The 25,435-nt window shown below is 38.0% G+C and overlaps 1 protein-coding gene and 1 non-coding gene across 4 annotated transcripts in view; both read left to right on the forward strand.

The window, feature by feature from the left end:
• MICU2 (mitochondrial calcium uptake 2) overlaps positions 1 to 25,435 on the forward strand; it is a 113,380-nt gene that overhangs the window by 46,989 nt on the left and 40,956 nt on the right. For all 3 annotated transcript variants that reach the window (XM_055244002.2, XM_055244003.2, XM_063619027.1), the window contains exons 3-4: positions 18,162 to 18,193; positions 18,471 to 18,546. In XM_055244002.2, the coding sequence (XP_055099977.1) occupies positions 18,162 to 18,193; positions 18,471 to 18,546 (108 nt within the window). The remainder of the gene's footprint in view (positions 1 to 18,161; positions 18,194 to 18,470; positions 18,547 to 25,435) is intronic.
• On the forward strand, positions 5,840 to 5,946 carry LOC129464307 (U6 spliceosomal RNA). The gene has a single exon (XR_008651534.1). It is a non-coding gene; the product is annotated as a U6 spliceosomal RNA (small nuclear RNA).

Here is a 25,435-nt window from a genome sequence, read left to right on the forward strand (position 1 = left end):
TCCCATGTCCATTACCTGGAATTGCTCCAGTTTTAAAATCTCAAATTGCAGAATCCCATTCTCTGGCAACAAGTTACTGTTGTCCCCACCCTGCCTACTTTCTAATACCCAATGCACCTATTCTCAGATTTAATAAAAGCTTCTAGTCTCAACTATCCCATTATTCCCAAGCTCTCTGCTCCTCCTGGATATTTTTCCTCCCCTGTAGCTACAGGTTTGTCATTTTGTTACTGTTTAATAACTACTTGCAAATATCTTTCCCCTTTATTGTTCTTGTCGGACTTAGCCTGCTGTCAACTTTGGGAGAAAATCATGTGATTGTGCAGGTCGGAGCCATTAATTTTGATAGTCTTCACCTTCACCTAGAGTTTTCAAATCATTTTACACATGAATTAGCTTTCTCCTATTTCCTTCGTCAGCTCCTCTCAATTCTTACTGATTTTTTCAGACTTTTTATCGCATCCTTTTTTCACATTCATAATATTATTTCACCTATTTTTAACTGAGCAAATTAAGGCCATAAGCTAGGGAGTTCTTCAGATCCCTCCCTTGCTGCCCGAGAACTTGCCTACGTGCTTCCTGGCCTTTTAAACTGGAAGTAGTGCTCTTGCCTTGCTAAGGCTGACTCCTCTGCCCCCTTCTCTAGTTCCATCACTTTTTCTCTCCACTGTCTCATTCTTTAAAACTTCCAAATAGTCTCATGTCTTTGCTCTCCTGAAAACTCCCTAGACATAAGAGATGTAAATTTAAGAATCTTCAATATATACATGCTATTTAAAGCTAAAATACTTGATGAGATCTCAAAAATGAGTTTAGGTAGAAAAGATAAGTCAAAGGACTGAGTGGTGAGTTCTTCCAACATTTGGAGGTGAAGAGATAAGGAAAACCCAGAGAAGGAGCAGCTAAAAGGTAGGAAGAAAACCAGGAAAGCAGAGTCTTGTGAAACTTAAGTAAAGAAAGCATTTCAAGGAAGGAGTAATCAACTATGAAAAATGCTGTTGAGAAATCAAGTCAGATGAGGACTAAGAATTGACCATTAGATTTGGCAATATGAGGGGTTATTGGTGACCTTTATAAGAACAGTTTTGGTGCATTGGTGTAAACACGAAAGCCTGACTAGAGTGGGTTTAGGAAAAAATGGGGGAAAAAAAAGACCCCAGGGTGGCCTGCCATAAAGAGAGAGAGATGAAGCAGTAGACAGAGGTGGAAATGCGATCAAGAGGATCTTTTAATATGTGTTGGTAGATGAGACAGGAAAACTTGGCAGTGCAGGAAGAAGGGAAAATTTCTAAAACACAGTCCTCGTGAAGGCAAGAGGGAAAAGAGTTTGAGAGCACAGTGGAAGCTTGGATTAGGTAGGAGCACAGAGTTCCTTCATAATACCAGGAGAAAAGGCATGCACACCACATGACATCTAATGGAAGCTGGTCAAGTTGTTTATTACCTTTCTTTCTTTTTTTTCTCAGTGAACTAGGAAGCCAGGTTATCAGCTGAGAGTGAAGAGGGGGGAAGGTATTGAGGTTTACAGAAATAGCCTTATAAAACAGTGAGAGAGTTGATGGATTCAGAAATACAATATGATCGCCAGTAACCTTATTAAAGTCCCCACTTGAGGTTATTAATTTTGAAGTTAAAATAAGTCTTTATTTTCAAAGGGAATGCTTCCAGTTTTTGTCCATTCAGTATGATATTGGCTGTGGGTGTGTCATAGATAGCTCTTATTATTTTGAGATACATCCCATCAATACCTAATTTATTGAGAGTTTTTAGCATGAAGGGTTGTTGAATTTTGTCGAAGGCCTTTTCTGCATCTATTGAGATAATCATGTGGTTTTTGTCTTTGGTTCTATTTATATGCTGGATTACGTTTATTGATTTTCGTATGTTGAACCAGCCTTGCATCCCAGGGATGAAGCCCACTTGGTCATGGTGGATAAGCTTTTTGATGTGTTGCTAGATTTGGTTTGCCAGTATTTTATTGAGGATTTTTGCATCAATGTTCATCAAGGATATTGGTCTAAAATTCTCTTTTTTGTTGTGTCTCTGCCAGGCTTTGGTATCAGGATGATGCTGGCCTCATAAAATGAGTTAGGGAGGATTCCCTCTTTTTCTATTGATTGGAATAGTTTCAGAAGGAGTGGTACCAGCTCCTCCTTGTACCTCTGGTAGAATTTGGCTGTGAATCCATCTGGTCCTGGACTTTTTTTGGTTGGTAAGCTATTAATTATTGCCTCAATTTCAGAGCCTGTTATTGGTCTATTCAGAGATTCAACTTCTTCCTGGTTTAGTCTTGGGAGAGTGTATGTGTCGAGGAATTTATCCATTTCTTCTAGATTTTCTAGTTTATTTGCGTAGAGGTGTTTGTAGTATTCTCTGATGGTAGTTTGTATTTCTGTGGGATCGGTGGTGATATCCCCTTTGTCATTTTTTATTGCATCTATTTGATTCTTCTCTTTTCTTCTATATTAGTCTTGCTAGCGGTCTATCAATTTTGTTGATCTTTTCAAAAAACCAGCTCCTGGATTCATTAATTTTTTGAAGGGTTTTTTGTGTCTCTATTTCCTTCAGTTCTGCTCTGATCTTAGTTATTTCTTGCCTTCTGCTAGCTTTTGAATGTGTTTGCTCTTGCTTCTCTAGTTCTTTTAATTGTGATGTTAGGGTGTCAATTTTGGATCTTTCCTGCTTTCCCTTGTGGGCATTTAGTGCTGTAAATTTCCCTCTACGTACTGCTTTGAATGTGTCCCAGAGATTCTGGTATGTTGTGTCTTTGTTCTCGTTGGTTTCAAAGAACATCTTTATTTCTGCCTTCATTTCGTTATGTACCCAGTAGTCATTCAGGAGCAGGTTGTTCAGTTTCCATGTAGTTGAGTGGTTTTGAGTGAGTTTCTTAATCCTGGGTTCTAGTTTGATTGCACTGTGATCTGAGAGACAGTTTGTTATAATTTCTGTTCTTTTACATTTGCTGAGGAGTCCTTTACTTCCAACTGTGTGGTCAATTTTGGAATAGATGTGGTGTGGTGCTGAAAAGAATGTATATTCTGTTGATTTGGGGTGGAGAGTTCTGTAGATGTCTATTAGGTCTGCTTGGTGCAGAGCTGAGTTCAATTCCTGGGTATTCTTGTTAACTTTCTGTCTCGTTGATCTGTCTAATGTTGACAGTGGGGTGTTAAAGTCTCCCATTATTATTGTGTGGGAGTCTAAGTCTCTTCGTAGGTCACTAAGGACTTGCTTTATGAATCTGGGTGCTGCTGTATTGGATGCATATATATTTAGGATAGTTAGTACTTCTTGTTGAATTGATCCCTTTACCATTATGTAATGGCCTTCTTTGTCTCTTTTGATCTTTGTTGGTTTAAAGGCTGTTTTATCAGAGACTAGGATTGCAACCCCTGCCTTTTTTTGTTTTCCATTTGCTTGGTAGATCTTCCTCCATCCCTTTATTTTGAGCCTATGTGTGTCTCTGCACATGAGTTGGGTTTCCTGAATACAGCACACTGATGGGTCTCATCAGTCTGTGCCTTTTAATTGGAGCATTTAGCCCATTTACATTTAAGGTTAGTGTTGCTATGTGTAAATTTGATCCTGTCATTATGATGTTAGCTGGTTATTTGGCTTGTTAGTTGATGCAGTTTCTTCCTAGCCTTGATGGTCTTTACAATTTGGCATGTTTTTGCAGTGGCTGGTACCAGTTGTTCCTTTCCATGTTTAGTGCTTCCTTCAGGAGCTCTTTTAGGGCAGGCCTGGTGTGGATGCCCTCTCTCACCACTCCTATTCAACATAGTGTTGGAAGTTCTGGCCGAGGCAATCAGGCAGGAGAAGGAAATAAAGGGCATTCAATTAGGAAAAGAGGAAGTCAAATTGTCCCTGTTTGCAGATGACATGATTGTATATCTAGAAAACCCCATCTTCTCAGCCCAAAATCTCCTCAAGCTGATAAGCAACTTCAGCAAAGTCTCAGGATACAAAATCAATGTGCAAAAATCACAAGCATTCTTATACACCAGTAACAGACAAAGAGCCAAATCATGAGTGAACTCCCATTCACAATTGCTTCGAAGAGAATAAAATACCTAGAAATCCAACTTACAATGGATGTGAAGGACCTCTTCAAGGAGAACTACGAACCACTGCTCAATGAAATAAAAGAGGATACAAACAAATGGAAGAACATTCCATGCTCATGGGTAGGAAGAATCAATATCATGAAAATGGCCATACTGCCCAAGGTAGTTTATAGATTCAGTGCCATCCCCATCAAGCCACCAAAGACTTCACAGAATTGGAAAAAACTACTTTAAAGTTTATATGGAAACAAAAAAGAGCCCGCATTGCCAAGTCAATCCTAAGCCAAAAGAACAAAGCTGGAGGCATCACACTACCTGACTTCAAACTGTACTACAAGGCTACAGTAACCAAAACAGCATGGTACTGGTACCAAAACAGAGATATAGACCAATGGAACCTACCAGAGCCCTCAGAAATAATGCCGCATATCTACAACTATCTGATCTTTGACAAACCTGACAAAAACAAGCAATGGGGAAAGGATTCCCTATTTAATAAATCGTGCTGGGAAAACTGGCTAGCCATATGTAGAAAGCTGAAACTAGATCCCTTCCTTACACCTTATACAAAAATTAATTCAAGATGGGTTAAAGACTTACATGTTAGACCTAAAACCATAGAAACCCTAGAAGAAAACCTAGGCAATACCATTCAGGACATAGGCATGGGCAAGGACTTCATGTCTGAAACACCAAAAGCAATGGCAACAAAAGCCAAAATTGACAAATGGGATCTAATTAAACTAAAGAGCTTCTGCACAGCAAAAGAAACCACCATCAAAGTGAACAGGCAACCTACAGAATGGGAGAAAATTTTTGCAACCTACTCATCTGACAAAAGGCTAATATCCAGAATCTACAATGAACTCGAACAAATTTACAAGAAAAAAACAACCCCATCAAAAAGTTGGCGAAGGATATGAACAGACACTTCTCAAAAGAAGACATTTATGCAGCCAAAAAACACATGAAAAAATGCTTATCATCACTGGCCATCAGAGAAATGCAAATCAAAACCACAATGAGATACCATCTCACACCAGTTAGAATGGCCATCATTAAAAAGTCAGGAAACAACAGGTGCTAGAGAGGATGTGGAGAAATAGGAACACTTTTACACTGTTGGTGGGACTGTAAACTAGTTCAACCATTGTGGAAGTCAGTGTGGTGATTCTTCAGGGATCTAGAACTAGAAATACCATTTGACCCAGCCATCCCATTACTGGGTATATACCCAAAGGATTATAAATCATGCTGCTATAAAGACACATGCACACGTATGTTTATTACAGCACTATTCACCATAGCAAAAGACTTGGAACCAAGCCAAATGTCCAACAATGATAGACTGGATTAAGAAAATGTGGCACATATACACCATGGAATACTATGCAGACATAAAAAGGGATGAGTTCATGTCCTTTGTAGGGACATGGATGAAGCTGGAAACCATCATTCTCAGCAAACTATCGCAAGGACAAAAAACAAACACTGCATGTGCTCACTCATAGGTGGGAATTGAACAATGAGAACACATGGACACAGGAAGGGGAACATCACACACTGGGGCCTGTTGTGGGGTGGGGGGAGGGGGAAGGGACAGCATTAGGAGATATACCTAATGCTAAATGAGGAGTTAATGGGTGCAGCACACCAACATGGCACATGTATACATATGTAACAAACCTGCACATTGTGCACATGTACTCTAAAACTTAAAGTATAATAATAAGAAAATAAAAAATAAAAATAAAATAATTTTTAAAAAAAAGTCTGTGCTTGCTTTGGCAGCACGTATACTAAAATTGGAAAAATACAGAGAAGATTAGCATGGTCCCTATGCAAGGATGACACATAAATTCGTGAAGCATTCCATTTTTTTTTAAATGTGTAAAAACAGTATAAGTCTGTTTAGCATGATTGTGGTTCTTTTTCTCCACTGTGTTCAGCTGCAAAAGTGCTGGTATGGAATAGGCAGAGAGTTGGATATAGCCAGTGTTGGGATTAGCCAAGAGCATATGACAAAGTGAAAGAGATGCAAGGGAGTCAGTGTGTACACAAGGCAACAGGTCTGGTGGTTGACCATGGAAGCTGAGCCATGTTAGGACATGAGCAGGTGAGAAATAGTGAAAAGGTCATAGATTCAAAAGATTGTCGGGCCCAATGAGATCAAAGGATATTTGGAGTCCACACACATAAGTGAAGAACAAAAGAATGGGCATTATTGTATAGTTGATAGTACAGGTCCTGGAATAGGACAGAAAATGAGTTTGAATACTGGCTCCACCACTTAGTAGTATTGTGTCTGTGGGCAAAGTTATATAAGCTATTAGCCTAGGTTTCCTCATCAGTAAAATGGGAGTGCTAATAGTACCTACATCAAAGCGTTGTTGTAAAGATTCAATAATACAAGTAAAGAGCAGAGTACCTGGCACATAGGAGGCTCTGAAACTGTCACTCTTACTAAGGAAAATGCAAAAATATTGGCAGTTATTATAATTGAATTCTTCAACTGTAGGTGATTTTAGATTTTTTAACATTTTATAATGAGCGTTATTCCCATAATTGGTAGACCCCTGCAAAAGTTTTTGTTTACTTTGCTTTGTTTTGTTTAAGAGATAGGGTCTTGCTCTGTGGTCCAGGCTGGGGCACAGTGGTGCAATCATAGCTCCCTGCAGCCTCTACCTCCTGGGTTCCAGGAATCCCCCCATCTCAGTCTCCGAAGTAGCTGGGACTACAGGCACGTGCTGCTGTGCTCAGCTAATTTTTTAATTTTTCGTAGAGACAGAGGTTTTGCTTGGTTGCCCAGGCTGGTCTTGAACTCCTGGCTTCAAGTGATCCTCCCATCTTGGCCTCCCAAAGCACTGGATTATAGATGTGAGCCACCATACCTGGCAGTAAGTGTTTTTAAGTGTAACTCAGTGTAAGTTGAAACTGAAAACCAAAAGTTAATAAATTTGTGTAGCTTTGGAAAACCAAAAGTGTCTAGAATGAGATGATAGAGTGGATTTTGCCTTAAGTCTTTACTAAGTTAAAGCAAGCAGATATTTGTGGCTCCTGTGTGTGCAGCTAGACCTTACAATCATTGTTGGTAGTAATCTTTAAGGGAAAACTAAAACAGTGCTAGCCCTACCCTTTAAAAATATCTATTCTACCACCTGTTAGACCGTAATTTTAGCTTAAGTTCCCTGAAGGTTTTTTTCATACATCCACGAGCCTGAGGTCACAGCTGAAACCTCTGTTAACTTCTTAATAATTAGCCAAGTGTAAGCAAAAATGGGTCACAGAACAGATGCCACTATTAAAGTCCCACTTGAGGTTATTAATTATTATAAAGTTAAAGTAAGTCTGTTTGGCATACTTGTGGTTATATTTCTCCACCATGTTCACTTGCACAGTTGCTGAACTGGGAAGAGAGAAATAAGGCCTTTAGAAAGACACCAAAGGAATTTTGCCCTATGCTAGTTTTGACTGTTCCTTATACCAGTATATAGTATGCCCTTATTTAAACTTACAACATGAGATTTTTTTGCAAATAAATATGTAAATAATAAACAAATGAAAGCCAACCCAGACAGCCAAATTCAGATTAACCAGTTGATTACTCTGAAAGGGTTGTAATTAGGGTGACCACAGAATTTATTATGGTGCACGTGCCAGAGTTGCTCATGTGACCCCATATCTTTGCGAATTTATCTTGGACTTTGAAATTCCACAAATGAATCTTAAATTTGAAAATTAATTGCAGTTGAACTATGTAGTTCTTGTCTTTGCCACCATATACTGTAGCTTAATCTCATTCGGGGCTCATCTTCCTGCTCTGTAAAACTGAGTATCAATTATCTAATGTGATAATAGAATTTCACAAACTTGCCTGACAGTAAATTTGCTTGGGGCCCTTGTTTAAAAACTCTCAAGCTTGTCAGCCGGGCACAGTGGCTCACGCCTGTAATCCCAGCACTTTGGGAGGCCGAGGCGGGCGGATCACGAGGTCAGGAGATCGAGACCATCCTGGCTAACACGGTGAAACCCCATCTCTACTAAAAATGCAAAAAAAAAAAATGAGCCGGGTGTGGTGGCAGGCACCTGTAGTCCCAGCTACTTGGGAGGCTGAGGCAGGAGAATGGTGTAACCCGGGAGGCAGAGCTTGCGGTGAACCAAGATTGTGCCACTGCACTCCAGCCTGAGTGACAGAAGGAGACTCCGTCCCCAAAAAAAAAAAAACTCTCCAACTTGTCTTCTCTCCTCCCCCACTCTGGGAAGTTTTTATTCAGAAGTTCTGAGATACGGCGATAGAATCCTTGTATAACCCTCCCACTTTCTATCTACCTCCCTCTCTTAGATTCCTGTATGCTTAGCAAGCACCCTCCGGGTGATTGTTTTGATCAGACAAGTTTGAGAAATATTTATAACCTATATAAAGGTGTCTTGGGATGCCAGGTGTCAATGGTAAAGGGTGGCTTATTGGAGTCAAACAGGACCTGGAGACAGTCCTCTTTCCACAGCTTCACTAGCCCTGTTGTAACCTTGGGTAAACTACCTGACCTGGCCTGTTTCCAGATCTATAAAATAATAGCGTCTACCATATAGTGTTGTTGGGATGATTAAATTAGAGAATGTGAGAAGACCTGTAGCTGCTATAGGTTAAAATTAATATTCTCAATTAAAAGTCTAAAATTTTAAAAGATTAAAGCCTTCTGTCCACAAAATCTGTGTTAAGATCTTAACCACACTCATCAGGTAAACATTAGCAGCTACATATTTTGGATAAAGAAATAACACTTTTTTGTAATAAAACCTATGTTCATGTTAGAAACTAAGACTTTACAAAGTATAGAGCAGAAAATAAAGTCAACCAGATTGTCACCACCATTCAGAAATAACCAACATTAACACATTTCTTTTTATAAAGTTGAGACCATGCGTTATATGCTGTTTTTATACCCTAACTTTTTCTGTATAATGGATCATGAGTTATTTTCTTTGTCAACAAATACTTTTTCTAAAATACTGTTTTTGTGACTGCACAATACTATTTTATTAATATGCCATAATTTATTTAATTGGTTCCCTAGTGGTGGAACATTTGTCTATAATTTTTTCAGTTATAAATAATGCTATAGTGAATATACTTTTTCATGTATCTTTGACTCTTCTTCCTTGATGATCTTATCCACATCAGTGATTGACTTGTTCCCTGAACACTGATTTTCATACCTGTATCTCCAGATCAGACCTCTCACCTGACCACGAGACCCATAATATTCCTTGTTTCTTGAACATCTCTAAGAAGTACCAGAGGCATCTCAGGTAAACAACTCTATATGCACTGCAGATGCTCTACCCCCACCCCCACCCCCACCCCCAAGTACACATAGACACCTGTGCCTACCCCATCCACAGTTCCTCTGTTAACCGCATCAGGGTCTGTCTTTTTTTTTTTTTTTTTTTTTGAGACGGAGTCTCGCTCTGTCGCCCAGGCTGGAGTGCAGTGGCGCAATCTCGGCTCACTGCAAGCTCCGCCTCCCGGGTTCACGCCATTGTCCTGCCTCAGCCTCTCCGAGTAGCTGGGACTACAGGCGCCCGCCACTACGCCCGGCTAATTTTTTGTATTTTTAGTAGAGATGGGGTTTCACCGTGGTCTCGATCTCCTGACCTCGTGATCCGCCCGCCTCGGCCTCCCAAAGTGCTGGGATTACAAGCGTGAGCCACCGCGCCCGGCCGGGTCTGTCTTACTTGACATCATATTCCCAACCTAGCACAGTGCCTGGCACAGATGTTAGTCAGATAGATTAGTAAATATATCAATCAGTACAAACTCTTACATAATGAAATAATGAGTTATAATCCATACATTTCTTTACATTTTTATTTGATTTACCCTATGTAACAGGTACTGTGTTAGGCCTTGGGGATATAATGGTGAATAAAACATACCATTATTAAATTAATAGAATTCATGATATAGTGTAAGAGTTTCAGTAATAGACTAAAGTCTGATAACATTTCAGCAGACAAATCAATGACAGCTGGAATAATCAGAGATTTCACAGAGGATATGCGAAGAATGGATAGAATTTCCCTAGGTAAAGCAGGAAAAGGGACAATATGCCATACGAGGAGATAAATCATTAAAATGCTGTAGCATTTGTATTTTCAAAATTGAAAAGACTATTTCTGGTCCCACATGCTCATCCAGAACCTTATCACTCCCCATCAAAAGTGGAGCCTTTGTCCCTCCCCTTGAACCTTTGTGACTGCCTCAACTCATAGAGCATGTGCAGTAGAGACTTCTGAGACTAGGCAATAAAAGGCAGTAAGTACATAAAGCCAGTTGCTAATATTCTTAATGATGAAAGATTTAATTCTTTGCCCCAAGATCAGGAACTAGGCAAGGCTGTCCATTTTCACTGCTTGTCTTCAACATTGTACTGAAAGGTCTAGCCAATGCAAAAAGGGAAGAAAAAGAAATGAGACCTACACATTTAAAAGGGAGAAATAAAGCTTTCTTTGTTTCTGTACAGGATGTTGACCTATGTAGAACATGCCAAAGAATCAATATTAAAGCTATTAGAACTAATAGTAAGTTTATCAGGGTCACAGGATTGAGCAGCACTATATAAAAATCAGTTGTATTTTTTTTAAATTAGCAATCTCAGATGTATCATGCTGAGTTTCTGCAAGCCTCTAGCTATCCTTAACACCTTCCCCTACACACTCTATCAAATTACCCGACCACCTAGCTACAGAGAAAATAGAAATCATTAGATAGGAGCCACCTCAGCCTCCTCTGCCAAAACTACTAGCCTTGGCACTTAGCTTCTCCTGCCTTCTCATCACAATAGAGGAGACTGGCAGGACCTGCCATCTGGTCCTAGAATGTTACAACACATACCCATCTCAGAACTTACACATAGCATGTGTGTAATGCTGTTAACCTCACTTTTCTGAGCGAATTCATACACTTAAGATCTTAGCTTAAGCAGTTCATATTTGGAGAAACTTTCCCTTACCTCTCCCTCCCCCACATTATATAATCTCTTAGCTGCTGTATTTCCCCTTTAGATCATGTTTAAACTAATTAAATAATTTGTTGTGTATAATGCTCTTATTATTTCACAATGCTTGAGGTTGCAAAAAAAAATGTCTTTTTAATCCCTTCCAAGACAAATGTATTTGAAGACCATACTTTGGAAATTGGCAAGGAAGCCAGTTTTAGGCATTTTAGGAAATAACCATTTGTCTCCCTTTAGAAAAAATACAACCAGAGACTATCTTTGTATCCACTATTTAAATATTCCAGCAAACATAAACAGGCCATATACTTAGTTGAAGGAAAATAGCACCACTGAATTTGTCCTCTTTTTTTCTTCAATTACCACTTAAAATGTTTTATTTATTGATTTTTATTTTTTTTAATTGACCCATAATAATTGTACATACTTTGGGGTACATAGTGATGTTGCAGTACATGTAGTGTGTAGTGATCATATCAGGGTAATTAGTATGTGCATCTCAAACATTTATCATTTCTTTGTGTTGAGAACATTCAGATCTTTGAAACTATGTAATGTATTATTGCTAACTGTAGTCATCTTACAGTGGTATATAGAACACTAGAACTTTGCCCTCCAGTCTTGCAGTAATTTTGTATCCTTTAACAAATCTCTTCCTATCCCTCTCTTCCTCCCACCCTTCCCAGCCTCTAGTATACTCTGTCCTAATTTCTACTTCTATGAGATCAACTCTTTTTTTAGATGGAGTTTTCTCCCTTGCTGGAGTGCAGTGGTGTGGTCTCGGCTCACGGCAACCTCTGCCTCCCGGGTTCAAGTGATTCTCCTGCCTCAGCCTCCAGAGTAGCTGGGATTACAGGTGCCCGCCACTATACCCATCAATTTTTGTATTTTTTAGTAGAGATGGAGTTTCACCATGTTGGTCAGGCTGGTCTTGAACTCCTTACCTCAGGTAATCTGTCCGCCTCGGCCTCCCAAAGTTCTGTGATTACAGGCATGAGCCACTGCACCCAGCTGAGAGAAACTTTTTTTAGCTTCCACATATCAGTGAGAATATTGGGTGTTTGACTTTTGGTTCTTGGCTTGATTTCACTTAGCATAATGTCCTCCAGTTCCATCCATGTTGCTGTTAATGACTGGATTTCATTTTTTTAATGGCTGAATAGTATTCCATTGTATGCATATACCACATTTTCATTATCCGTTCTTCATCTGTTGTTGGACACTTAGGTTGATTCCATGTCTTGGCTGTTGTGAATAGTGCTGCAGTAAACATGCTGGGGAGATGCAGATGCCTCTTTGATATATTGATTGTTTTTTCCTTTGGATGAATGCCCTGTAGTGGGGTTGCTGGATCATATGGTAATTCTGTTTTTAGTTTTGTGAGGAACTTCATACTGTTGACCATAGTAGTATATGTTCTAGTTTACATTCTCACCAACAGTGTGTAAGAGTTCCTTTCCTGGCCAGTGCAGTGGCTCACAAGTGTAATCCTAGCACTTTGGGAGGCTGAGGTGGGAGGATTGCTTGAGTTCGGGAATTTGAAACCAGCCTGGACAACATAGCAAGACCTCATCTCTACTAAAAATCAAAAAATTAGCCAGGCCTGGTGGTACATATCCATAGTCCCAGCTAGTTGGGAGATTGAGCAAGAAGATTACTTGAGCCCAGGAAGTTGAGGACTCAGTGAGCTATGACCATGCCCCTGCACTCTAGCCTGGGCAACAGAGCAAGACTCTGTCTCAAAAAAGAACTCCTTTTCTCTGCATCCTTGCAAGAGTTTATTTTTTGTCTTTTTGCTAATAGACATCCTAACTGGGATGAGACGATACCTCATTATAGTTTTGATTTGCATTTCCCTGATGATCAGTGATGTTGAGTTTTGTTTGTTTGTTTTCATGTGTTTATTGGTCATTTTGTATGTGTTCTTTTTTGAAGTGTCTATTCAGGCTCTTTGCCCATTTTTTAATTGAATTTTTATTTTTTGCTGTTGAGATGTTTGCACTTCTTGTGTATTCTAGATGTGAATCCCCTGTCAGATGAATAGTTTTGCAAATACTTTCTCCCATTCTGTAGCTTGTCTTTTTACCCTTGTTTGTTTCCTTTGCTGTACAGAAGCGTTTTAGTTTGGTATCATCTCACTAATTTATTTTTTGCTTTTGTTGTCTGTGCTTTTGAGGTCTTATTCATAACATCATTTCCCAAACCAATGTCCTGAAGTATTTCACCTGTTTTCTTATAGTGGTTTTGTAGTTTGAGGTCTTACATTTAGGTCTTTGATCCATTTTGAGTTGATTTTTATATAAGGTGAGGGGGTTAGATCTAGTTTCATTCTTCTGCATGTGGACATCTAGTTTTCCCAGCACAATTTATTGAAGAGACTGTTCTTTCCCCAACTTAGGTTCTTGGTACTTTTAACTAAAATCAGTTGGCTGTAGATAATGGATGTATTTCTAGGTTCTCTGTTCTGTTGGTCTGTGTTTCTGTTTTTATGCCATACCGTGCTGTTTTTTGGTTACTACAGCTTTGTAATATATTTGGAAGTGTGGTAGTCTGATGCCTCCAGCTTTGTTCCTTTTGCTGAGGATTGTTGTGGCTATTTAGGGTCTTTTGTGGTTCCATAGAAGTTTTAGGATTTTTTTTTCTACTTGCACGAAGAGTGTCATTGTTATTTTCATAAGGATTACACTGGATCTATAGATCACTTTGGATAGTGTGGTCCTTTTAACAATATTAATTCTTCTGATCCACAAGCTGGGGATGTTTTTCCATTCGTCTGTATCCTCCTCGGTTTCTTTCGTCAGTGTTTTGTAGTTATTTTTGTGAAGGTTTTCACCTCCTCAGTTAAATTTATTCCCATTTGTTTTGTGTGTATGTGTTTTTGTACCTATTGCAAATGGGTTGCCTTCTTGATTTCTTAGTTCATTGCTTGCATATAGAAAATGCTACTGATTTTTCTATGTTGATTTTATATCTGCAACTTTACTGAATTCATTTATTCTAAGAGTTTTTTGGTAGCATCTTTAGGTTTTTCTATATATAAGATCATGTTGTCTGCAAATAGGAACAGTTTGACTTCTTCCTTTCCAATTTGGATGCCCTTTATTTTTCTTTCTCTTGTCTAATTGCTCTGACTAGGACTTCTAGTTCTATGTTGAATAAAAGGGGTGAGAGTGGGCATCCTTGCCTCATTTCAGTTCTTAGAAGAAAAGCTGAGAGCTTTTAGTATGATGTTAGCTGTGGCACTTACCACTTTTATTAGTGATATGAGGAAGGTTAGTTTTGCTAATGCATCATTTTCTGCCTTGGTTTCCGTAATAGCTGTGACTGAATAAAAGCATGTATTAGAGTATAATCAGCTCTGTCTTAGGCTGATTCTAATATTGATGCCAAGTTGTCACATATATTTATGAAAAAGTTATGAAATAAAGGAAATGTGTCTATTGTCTAATTTTTTTTTTTTTTTTTTTTTTGAGACGGAGTCTCGCTCTGTCGCCCAGGCTGGAGTGCAGTGGCGCAATCTCGGCTCACTGCAAGCTCCACCTCCCAGGTTCACGCCATTCTCCTGCCTCAGCCTCTCCGAGTAGCTGGGACTACAGGCACCCGCCACCACGCCTCGTTAATTTTTTGTATTTTTAGTGGAGACGGGGTTTCACTGTGGTCTCGATCTCCTGACCTCATGATCCGCCCGCCTCGGCCTCCCAAAGTGCTGGGATTACAAGCATGAGCCACTGTGCCCGGCCTATTGTCTAATTTTTATGTATTAGACTACTAACCTCTACAAAATCAAATTAAGTTACGTAGTGCTGGTATTGTTTTTGTAATTATGATTATCAAATAACTTTGTTTTGGCCAGAGGCAGATTTATTTGATCTATAAGAACACTTAATGTGTATCAATGCAGCTTTACTATTTTAAGTATTAAAAGGCCTGCTTACCTATAACAGGATATGCTGTATCTGGATTTTACTTCATAAATCCTCTGTAAATAGTGAAAACCACACGGTGGAATCTTTAATATAGGTGGAATCCATTTAAAACATTATACTTCCTGAACCAAAATTCTGTCCTAGTGCTTCAAGATCTATGCTGCCTCCTGCAAAAACAAAAACCCCAATGTGTTTTTCTTGTTTTCATATTCATACAATGAAACATTACAACCTCAACTCTAGATCTATCTTTTTTCCTGTTTTTTGCCCCATTCTGTTATTTTCATACATAAGTGTGTGAATACATATCAAAATAGCTGTGAAAATAATGAGACTGAATTTTTTATTTGTGTGAATGTGGAAATAGCCAAAGAGAGACAGGAGTGTCCCCCTACCCCACATTGAAAAAAACAAACTCAAACAAAAACAGAAGGAAAAATTAGATTATTTGCCAGATGGGTTTTATCCTTAAATAGAAAAATATTGTCCAGAAATACTTAGGTGTATTTAATATGCCCTTGCCTTGTTACTGCTGTAGGGAGAAAAAAGGTCATGGCTCCTGCTGTGCAGGTCAGACCATGGACCCTCTTATTTTGCTGCTCAGCCATGAACAAGTAGTATAGAGTAAGCAACCTGAGTGAGACAGCTGTCTACCAAGAAAACCCTGCCAGAGTGTTCTGGATTTGAAACACCACAACCTCTCATAAAACTCAGGGAGAGGTGCATTAACTGAAGAGAAAGAGGAAGCAGGAGAGAACAGGTGTTCACTCCTAGTATCTCTGCCTTGTCTTTTTTTTTAACCTAAAAATGAATTTTATGTAAGAGAATAGCTTCTAAACTTTTAACTAAAAAGTTAATTTCTTCATTATTTTCTAATTATTTATTCCATTTGAATTAAAAAAATTTTTAAAAGATGTTTTTACAACTCTAACTGCATTAAGCATTTGGTTTTCTCCTTTTTGATGATCAAATTTTTATATACATATCAAATAGAACTTGTAATCTACCTGAAATAATGAAAAGCAGCAAAACTGCCTCTATAATCATACCATGCATAATTACTCAGTTTAGTTAAGTGTTGAAAGTAGGCCGCAGGCTCTTTTTACTGCTATCATGGAATTCAAAGAGTCTAACACCTGTTTTTGAAAAATCTATATGAGATATGAAAATAAATCCTTCAATGCCCATATTGTTACCTAATTCCTCTTGCCAATTTGTTTTACATGTGAAGTGGGGATATAATAATTTATCCAAAAGACAGGGACCTGGATAAGAAGACATTGTGAAATCTTTTCTGATTTGTTTATTCAATTATTCATTCAACAGATATTTAAATGTTTAGCACTGACCTACATAAAAGTAAGACAGGTATGAGATCTGCCTCCGTAGATTTTATAATTTACTTTTCACCTGTAATTCTGGTGTTATATTATTCAATCAATTCATGACTTTATTGTGGTATTTCATTCACATAGTATTGAATTTTATTGGCTTAGCTGTTTGGCAGCCAGACTTCTAGCTGGAAGGAAGCAAACATTACCTTCACAAACATTACCTTCTTTACTCACTCAGTTTCAAGTAGAAGGATTTTTTTTTTAACAGATTTTTGAAAGACCAAAAAGGAATCTAGCCTTCAAACAGATAACACCCCTTAGAAATAATCTGATTTCCAAGAAACTCTTAAACACCATCCATTTTGCTACCTTAAATTCTTTGTCCTCTTCTGCCTTCAAAATGTCAATCATTGCTTTCTAGAATACTTTAAGTTGGATGTAAGGATTAATCCGCTTTTTAAAAACAGATAAGACTAACTTTAATTGTCTAAAAATACAAGGGTATATGGTAATGACTATTTGTGGCATAACTTTAGGACAAGCATAGAAATAATGATCAGTTTCTTTTTTAAGTTAATTGACTATGTAAAGATAAGTAAATACATGTATTACACAGTTTTTTGGAGTTATCAGCATTATACGACTGCATATTATATACACATTCACTCACTTAGATTTGTACAGTAAATGGTAATTTTTATCTATTTGATTATCTGATACTATAACAACACCTAACAGTAGAATCTGGGGCTGTTTGTCTTTGGCTGGCACATAATAGTTTCTCCAGTGAATAAAAATTATCCCAAAATAACAACACCTAAGCTTACAAACATAGTCATAGATATTTCTAAAAAGTATGTAGTCATATTCACAAGTAATGTTTTGACTAATAATGTAAAAATAAAATCCTGACAGTTTACTAATACCAAATAATAGAATTTGCCCTTGTAGATTTATCGTCCAAATTAAACAACCCAAACTACAGAAAAGCCACATCTAAAAGCACTCTTTTTTAATGTGCCACCTGAATTTTCACAGATCGCGTAATTGTACTGAAGGAACTTTATAGACAAGATAATTTTGAGAGCAATAAGTAAAGTTAGTGCTGTATATTGCTTACGTAAGATACAAAATAAAACATTTTTCAGTTTTGTTCTAGATGTTTAAAATGATTTGAGGCTATCATCAGAATAAGTCCTAAAAAAAAGAAACAATGTAATAGCTTTAGAATTATGGTGGATATTAGGAAAATGATGTAGGCAGTAAAGAGGGTGGCTGAAAACCTGAAAGAATTTTAAATCTGTTATCCAGTAGGAAATTCTTAAAAGTAACTACTTTAGAATGGACAGTTACGTTGGCTAGACTTTTACATTTGACTGGAGAGTTATAAGCCTAAGAAGACTTTCCAGAGTTGAAAAAAAGGAAGCTTTCTAAATCATGAGTGTTTTTTTCTAAATCAATGAAAGTAAAAAGAGAGTGATTTTAATAATCATGTGAAGAAATTATATTTGACAAGAATTAATAATATGATTCAGACAACTGGGATAAATCATAGATGGTTATATACAATTTCAAATGTATGAAATAGGGTGAGTGAAATTGAAAATGGATGTTGTGAAAAACTGTAGTGTCTTTGTGTTTAGTCTTAGAATTCTCTGACTCGTGATTATGGCTTAAGGATATTAGCTAAAATTACAAGCCTTTGCTTTTTTAATAAATGTTTAGTTGTTTGTTTTGTCTTTTAAATAATTTTCTTTCTTAGTGCAAGTTGAGTTTTACCAAAGAATATGGATACTAAATAATGTTTCTTCTTTGTTGTAGGTAAAACTTCAGTCAAGAAGCTGACAAAAAAGGTAAGCAACATGTCGGGGGGCGGGGTTTGTTTTTGGTAAGATAGAAAATGAACTTTTGGCCGGGCACGGTGGCTCACGCCTGTAATCCCAGCACTTTGGGAGGCCAAGGTGGGCGGATCACGAGGTCAGGAGATCACCATCCTGGCTAACACGGTGAAACCCTGTCTCTACTAAAAATACAAAAAGAAATTAGCCGGCCATGGAGGTGGGTGTCTGTAGTCCCAGCTACAAAGAAAATGAACTTTTAGAAGTTTAATTTTAATATGTGTATTCAAAGGACATCGAGGATACACTTTCAGGGATCCAAACAGCTGGCTGTGGATCAACTTTTTTCAGAGACCTTGGCGATAAAGGTAATTTTGATTTGTTGTTAAATTTCTAGTTATGTGTTTAACTGAAGTATTATTAAGGAATTAAGGTATGAGATTTGTACCATGTTATTTAATAGGTGTTTTTAAAACATAAAGTAAGTAGGAGGTAACTTTTTCAAAGTCTTTGAGCAATTACAGATAAATTATTAAAACATCAATGTTAATTAAAGCCTGGAGAGGGTATGAGGCAGAGTATCTAAAATAAAAGATGAGAAGCCTTCAAGGGCATCCAGAGGAACCACCACTACTTAGGGGAGTGGACGGAAAGAGGTCATGGCAGAGTGATCAGAGAGAGAGAGGAACGCCAGGAGAGTGTTATCATAGAAGCCAAGCAGAGAAAGTGTTAAAGAAAAAGGGAACTTATCAAACGTCAAAACCGAGTAAATTTAGGGAGTTGAGTGAACTAAGGACTGAGAAGTATCCACTGTATTTAGCAGCTGGAAGTGTTTGACATTTTAACAAGTACAGTGGTCCCTTATTATCTATGGGGTATTAGTTCCAGGACCCCCCTTGGATACCAAAATCCAAGAATGCTCAAGATCCTGATATAAAATGGCATCATATTTGCGTATAACCTACAAACATCCTCCCATATCGTTCAAATCATCTCTAGATTACTTATAATACCCAATACAATGTAAATGCTATGTATATAGTTGTTATATTCTGTAACTCTATTTTTTTGTATTTGTGTTGATGTGGGTTGTTTGGGGGTGTTTTTTTTTGAGACGGTCTTGCTCTGTTGCTGGGTTGGAGTGCAGTGGCGCAGTCATAGCTCCTGGCAGCGTCAAACTCTGGGGCTCAAGCAGTCCTCCTGCTTCAGCCTGCTGGGACTACAGGTGTGCACCACCATACATGGCTAATTTTTTTTAATTTTAGTATAGACGAGGGTCTCACTGTGTTGCTCAGGCTGGCCTCAAACTCCTGGGCTCAAGCAGTCCTCCTGACTTGGCCATTGAAAGTGGTGGGATTACAGGGATGAGCCACCACACCAGACCTTTTTTTTTTTTTTTTTTTTTTTTTTTCATATTTTTGATACATGGTTGGTTGAATGCATGGATGCTGAGGGCCAACTATACAGGTCAGTGATAGGATGAGATCTAAAGCCAAGTTGCAGAACACTGAGAAGTGAGGGCGGATATGAGAAAAGTAAACGCAGACCTCTTGAGAGACATGGTCATGAACAGAGGAGTTAGAGGGTAGTAGCTAAGGGTAGAGAAAAAAGGCCAAGAGAATATTGGTTTATTTTAGGTAGTGAGCATGTTTCTTGTTGATGAGAAGGAGGGGTGGACAATACAAAGGAATTACGAATAGGACAAAATCCTGGAAAATAGGAAAGAAGGGATTATCTTCAGAATAGGAGTGGAAGGAAGGATCAGCATTCCACAGGGAGGATGTCTTTCCCATTGTATCAGGAGAAAAGGGTGAACAAATGAGCACTTTATGCAGATATTTGCAAATTACTGGCAAGCAAATGAGGGAGGTGTTTTGGAGTAGCCTTGATTTTCTTTATAAAATAGGATTTAGGGCCAGGTGCGGTGGCTCACGCCTGTAATCCCAGCACTTTGGGAGGCCAGTGAGGCCAAGGCAGCTGGATCACCTGAGGTCCAGAGTTCGAGACCAGCCTGGCCAACATGGTGAAACCCCATCTCTACTAAAAACACAATTAGCCAGGCATGGTGGCGGGTGCCTGTAATCCCAGCTACTCAGGAGGCTGAGGCAGGAGAATTGCTTGAACCTGGGAGGCAGAGGTTGCAGTGAGCCGAGATCATGCCATTACACTCCAGCCTGGGCAAAAAGAGTGAAACTCCGTCTCAAAAAAAAAAAAAAAAAGAAAGAAAGAAAGAAAGAAAATGTTGGATATAGTAGGTCTGAGCTTTATGGAGAAAGAAGGTTTGAAGTAGCTTCTGGGATATGGAAAAAGAACTGATGAGAGAAACAGACTTCTGGGAATCCTTCAAGGACTAGAAGAGAACGTAGATTATGAAAGAATAGAGTCATTGATCAGTGTAGTTGTAGAATAGAATAGTTGGACAGTTAGGATTTGCTAGGCAGGGGAATGGAGGACGTCATGGCCTAGGGAGTTAACAATGTTAGGAGCAAGAGAGGTTTTAACTAATGAGCCGTGGAGTCTAAGCAGAGACAATAGAGAAGAAAGTAAAATAGAAAGAAAAATCTAAAAAGAAAGTAGGAAAGTCAAAAGAGAAAAAAATCCCCTTTAATAATAAACTCCAGGAATAGAAAAAAGCCTAGAGAGAAAGCTGCCAGTGAGGTTGAAAACAGATGTAGTGGATGTCCAAGAGCAGAAAACAACCATGGTCATAGAGTAGGTGTCTGAATTTACAGTTTCTAAGCTGAAGCACTTGCAAGTGATTTCAGGGTTCAGGGAGTGATCGTAGAAATAGACAGGTAAAATAGAAGTTGGCATAGTTAATTTAGTGAACCTTATCAAGGATCTGAGAGATGGACCACTCTATTTTATAAGTGTAGAAAAAGTGTTCACCTGAGGTTGGTGATAAATTAATTATTGTTTCCTGTTGTCTAAAGAAGGAATTGGAGAATTAAGAAACAAATGTAATTTCTAAATCAGTGGTTTATAACCTTTCATTGAATGCAGCAGAGCTTTTACAGTTATCTCAAGAGATTTACAACATTCTCAAATCAACATTAATTTTATGGCTGAGTGCATTAGCTCACGCCTGTAATCCCAGCACTTTGGGAGGCCGAAGCAAGAGGATAGCTTGAGCCCAGGAGTTCAAGACCAGTCTGGGCAGTATAGCAAGTCTCTATGTCTACAAACAATGTAAAAGAAAAATTAGCCAGGCGTGGTGATGCACACCTGTAGTCCCAGCTACTTGAGAGGGTGAGGTGAGAGGATCGCTTGAGCTCAAGAGGCTGAGGTTGCAATTGCAGTGAGCTGTGTGTGGTCACCTGGGCAACAGAGCAAGACCGTGTCTCAAAAAAAAAAAAATTTAGTTTTAAATTGAGAATAAGTTTATCATATAACACTCCATGGAGAAGAAAAATATCACAAAGGTATAATAACTCCATAAAATCAATATTAATCATTTATTGTTTATTGATAAATATCTATTTCTGTACATTCTGTATCAATATTTAGTGGACTTTCATTATATTCTATGAGTATTAGTTCCTTATACTGAACTGTCTACTTATCTTTATACCCACTTCACCCCACCCCTTACCAACTCTTTCCAGTCATAGCACCAGAACATCCCTATATACTTTGAGGTTAACAAGCTCCTAAATTTTTTGTAGTGGGAATTTACTGGAATGTAGTATATGATTAGTGAACAAAAGTGCGTGTTTTGAAGTTGACAGACTTAAATTCAAATTTTTCCTAGTTTTATGACCCGGGGAAATTACTTAATCTCTTTCATCCTCACTTTCATCACCTTTTAAAATAAGATAATAATGCCTTCCTTATGGGATTGTTGAAAGAATTTAATAAAATGAGATGTTTTAAACATTTATAGTATCTGGTATGTAGCCTTAAAAAATATTAAGAACATGGGTTTTAAGCCTGGTTTAGATTCCTAGCTCTATTAGTTAGCTGTGTAACCTTGGGCAAGTTGGTTTTAGTTTTCTTGCTGTGTGTCTGGTACATTTTAAGTTTTTAATTGGTAATATTGCTATATGTTTTTTGTAAGATTTAATATTAACTGGGCCTTAGCCTCTTATTAATGAGTTTGTAAATAAATGGTATTTTTTAAATCATAGTTAATATTTTGTAAGGTTTTACTTTAGGAAATTACTAATTTGGCATTTTAAAGTAGATTTTAAGCAAGATGTTTAAATTTCAAGTACCAATATTTAGATCAGAGCTATGGCTTTGAGGTACCTTTCCATGATACATACGTTCCTGGGAGCATTTTGAGACTCTTAAGAAAGATATTTACCAGTTGTGAAAACTCAGATAATCTCTGTGGATATAAACTGAGTTATCTTATGATTATTTGATGTTTTTTTCCTGAAGTAAGGAAGGCTGGGGAGGGTTCTATAATAATTTTGACCTAAAGGCAGAATATGAGAACCAGAGTAGATTAATTCAGCTTTTGTGTAAAACTCTACATAAATATAATGTGATTTTAGAAAATCTATTAAAAACTTTTCAAGAAAAATGTATAAAATAAAAACAAGAGAGAAAATTTAAATCATCTTAAGGAAAAAAAATTGAGAGATAAGAGATTAATCTTTAAAAACTGAAAAGAGAACCCCATTTCAAGACCTTAGAAGCATACTGTGCTTCTGAAAAGAAGTACCTGGACAGCTTCATCGCTGCATTCACGTTCCAGACTCCTGGTAGTGCCTCAAGTGCTGCCTATGACCTTTATATGGAATACCATACTCCTGCTGCCTGCTAAACAGCTTCCACTTCTCAGCTACCCTAGTCTATGAAATCATCTGTGAAACCAATAAACAGAGCCTTATGCTTTCTCATTTTTTGTATTTTGTTATACTGTACTCTCTGATTTCTAATCTTTCTTAATTAAGCCATAATCTCAAAGTGGAAAAATATTTGTGGTTATTTTTATATCCCCACTTGCTTGGTGTGTTGCCTAAAAACATTCTCTGACACATAATAGATGCTCATCTAAAATTAACTACATGCTAATTACAAATTATCCTGATCTATTTCAGTGAATCCCTTGAGTATTTTTGCTATGCAGTTTTAGCCTTTCTGTGTATTGAAAATATGAAGACTACATGTTTTTTTAAATATTTTCCAGTTAAAACTTTGAATAATTTATGTTGGTCTTCTTCCCAATTAGTATTAATTGGGGCCAGGCATAGTGGCTCATGCCTGTAACCCCAGCACTTTGGGAGGCCAAGGCAGGAGGATCACTTGAGCCCAGGAGTTCAAGACCAACCTAGGCAACATAGGGAGACCCCTTCTCCACAAAAAATTAAAAAATTAGCTGCACATGGTGGCTCATGCCTGTAATACCCTCTATTTGGGAGGCTGAGGTGGGAGAGAATCACTTGATCCTAAGAAGCTGGCTTCAGTGAGCCGTGATTGTACTGCTATACTCCAGCCTAGGCAACAGAATGAGACCTTGTCTTAAAAAAAAAAAGAAAAGGGAAAGGAAATATTTAAAAATTTAAAAAGGATTACTTGGTATTATTTTGTCAACAAAATTAGATCCATTTTGTAGTAACGCTTTCATACATTTTAGAAATAATGCATCAAATCTTTTTTTTTTAGAGAGAGTCTCACGCCCAGACTAGAGCACAGTGGCATGATCTTGGCTCACTGCAACTTCCACCTCCTGGGTTCAAGTGATTTTCATGCCTCGGCCTCTTCTTTATCAAATATCTGAATAAAAACATGAAATTATCCTCTAATTTTTATCTCTTCTTTATCAAAATATTTTTTGATGTGAATTATTTCTAAGATATACTAGAAGAAAGTTCTGCCTCCTAATGAGCAACGTTTTATCAGCTTAATAGTTAATGACCTGCAACTGTAGTAGGATATTTTTTCTTTTCCCCAGCTATTTTTTTAAATTAGGGCTATTCAGTGTATTACCATATTTAATATGGTATACAGTTATTTCAAAGTGTATTAGTCACAGAATGCAGTCACTTAATTGAAGAAGAAAAATCTGATTGTGGCAGTATTAAACACAAATAGAATTTTTAAGAATTGCACTGCCTTGGCCGGGCGCGGTGGCTCACACCTGTAATCCCAGCACTTTGGGAGGCCGAGGCGGGCGGATCACGAGGTCAGGGGATCGAGACCATCCTGGCTAACACGGTGAAACCCCGTCTCTACTAAAAATACAAAAAATCAGCCAGGCGTGGTGGCAGGCGCCTGTATTCCCAGCTACTCGGGAGGCTGAGGCAGGGGAATGGCGTGAACCCGGAGGGCGGAGCTTGCAGTGAGCCGAGATTGCACCACTGCACTCCAGCCTGGGAGACAGAGCAAGACTCCGCCTCAAAAAAAAAAAAATATTGCACTGCCTTACTATTGATTACAAAAATATATATCTAAAATCATTCTATACTCAGAATCATAAAGATAATTATTAAAATTAGTTGGATTCATTATGAAGTATATCCTGTAGACTGTGGAATTTAAGAAACTTTTTAAGGCATTTTTTCTTTACATAAAGGAAAAAAGAACTCACCTCCAAATCTGCTATTGCATCTATCTTGTCTGTCTTTGCTACCTTTATAGATCTATTCCTTACAACATAAGCCCATGTCTCTGTATTTGCTCTAGGCCTCTTTTCTTGCCCTTTCAAGACTTTTCTACTTTGATATTTTTCCCTATTTTACCACATCACCAGTTTGTTTCCCTCTACTTTATTCCTACCTTATGTAAACTTAAAAGTATGTCCCATTTTTAGGGTAAAAAATTTTTCCTTTACCCCCATATCTCCTCAGTGTGTTGTGTTCACTTCCTCACCTCTCATTCATTCATTCAGCTCATTTCAGCCTGATACCCACTCCACCATGGACACTGTTTTGTCATAATCACCAGTGACCTCCTTGTTACCAGTTCAATGAGGACATTTTGTAGTCTCAGCTTATGTGACCTCGGCAGTATTTGATATATTATCTACGTCAGAACAGCCCCTTGTTGTGGCTTCTATGACCCCATACTTTGTTGTATTGCTTTTCTCACCATCCTAGTTGTTTCCTCTCTGTCTCTTTTGATGAAATTCAACAAGAACCACCTAAGTTGGGGAAGCCAACAATTAGATCATTCTAGTGGGGTGAGTTTGAAGGAAGGGGCTCACTAGTCAGTCCTGAAAGAGCACTGAGAAATTCTCTATCTCGTGGGAGATAATGAAGATTTGAATGAGATTTAACAAACTTTGGAGAAAATTGGAAGAGTACTTGG

This window comes from Symphalangus syndactylus, chromosome 15, assembly GCF_028878055.3.
Source record: "Symphalangus syndactylus isolate Jambi chromosome 15, NHGRI_mSymSyn1-v2.1_pri, whole genome shotgun sequence".
Taxonomy (NCBI): Eukaryota; Metazoa; Chordata; class Mammalia; order Primates; family Hylobatidae; genus Symphalangus; species Symphalangus syndactylus.